Below are 1286 nucleotides of genomic sequence, written 5' to 3'. Positions count from 1 at the left end.
TAAGACGTTTGTTCGTCTTCGGAACACAAATTCATTTTTGGGTGAACTATCCCTTTAACAAAAAAAGTAATTTGGGAACCCTTTAAGACTCTCCAGTAGATGCTAATGAAGCATTCAAAGATAGAACGTTCTAGTCATATGCATTAAGTTTGTATCAACTTGAATTGAGCATTCGTTTAAAGATGCCTTAAAATAGAAATAGTATTTTTAGTGATTTAATCCCAAAAAGTTGCACTTATTCTTGATACTTAACCTCGTTTTAAATTAGTATTGGTTATTCTGTAACAGTGGGTTGGATGTCTTTGTTTTCAGTCACCCAGAGTGTCCAGCGAGAGTGAGCACTGTGATGGAGATGCTGGAGACGGAAGGTCTGCTGGGACGCTGCGTACGAGTAGAGGTAGAGATACTCTTGTAGTGATGATGATAACAGGTTTGTACCTGAGTTTTAATTGCATTAGTTTTGTGTTTAAGGCCAGAGCTGTGTCAGAAGATGAGCTTTTACTCGTTCATACGTAAGTTTATATGCAAGACTGAATAAAGATTGACACCGTTCATCGAGTTGGTTTATGATTATCTTACGCCACACGGGGGAATGTGTCGTGTACAATAGGAAGGAGTATGCAGAGCTGATGAAATCCACTCAGAAAATGTCAGAGGAGGAGCTAAAGACTCTGGCTGATAAATATGACTCTGTCTTCCTGCACCCTGTAAGTCACCTAATCACAAGTCTTCACCAGTCCTGTGCTTATTCTTCCATTCCCGATGTTTCAGTGTTCATCTTAATCCAGTACATTCCCTGATGTTTCTTAAAGTCAGCATGATAATATTGACTATATTGAGCATTATTGCCTATTAGGGTTGCAAAGCGGTGGAACATTTCCGGAAACTTTCCAAAAATCCCTGGAATAGTCCAAAAAAATTATCCTGGAAACTTTCCAAAGTTTCTGGAATGTTTCCGAAATTTACTGGAAATGTTCCACCGTTTTGCAACCCTATTGCCTATAAAGGACTTGATCATGAATCAAAATCTCTTTTGGCTTATTGTTTTTTTTATTTTTTATGATACAAAACAATAAAACATAATAATTAGAATTTATTTTATTTGTTAATGGATGCCCAACAACATGTCTTTAATTGTGTGGAATTTTTTAATTCCTCCAGGAATTTTTCACCTCTGCCTGTCTGGCAGTGGGATCGGTTCTCCAGCTGGTGGATAAGGTGATGACATCACAGCTGCGTAACGGCTTCTCCATCAACAGGTCTCGTTGCATCTGTTATTCTTAGCA

General features: G+C 38.0%; 1 protein-coding gene across 1 annotated transcript; it reads left to right on the top strand.

Annotated features, from left to right (window-relative positions):
* Positions 1 to 315: 315 nt before the first annotated feature.
* On the top strand, positions 316 to 1259 carry LOC107736195 (histone deacetylase 6-like; the record flags this gene model as incomplete). The annotated part of the gene is made up of 4 exons (XM_016547672.1): positions 316 to 397; positions 472 to 512; positions 611 to 707; positions 1162 to 1259. Coding segments are annotated over exons 1-4 (287 nt in total), but the record flags the coding sequence as incomplete, so codon positions are not given.
* Positions 1260 to 1286: the final 27 nt, after the last annotated feature.

Source organism: Sinocyclocheilus rhinocerous, unplaced genomic scaffold (assembly GCF_001515625.1).
Source record: "Sinocyclocheilus rhinocerous isolate Xijiao unplaced genomic scaffold, SAMN03320098_v1.1 C36553664, whole genome shotgun sequence".
NCBI classification, from domain to species: domain Eukaryota; kingdom Metazoa; phylum Chordata; class Actinopteri; order Cypriniformes; family Cyprinidae; genus Sinocyclocheilus; species Sinocyclocheilus rhinocerous.
This window is presented reverse-complemented; position numbering and strand designations above follow the sequence as displayed.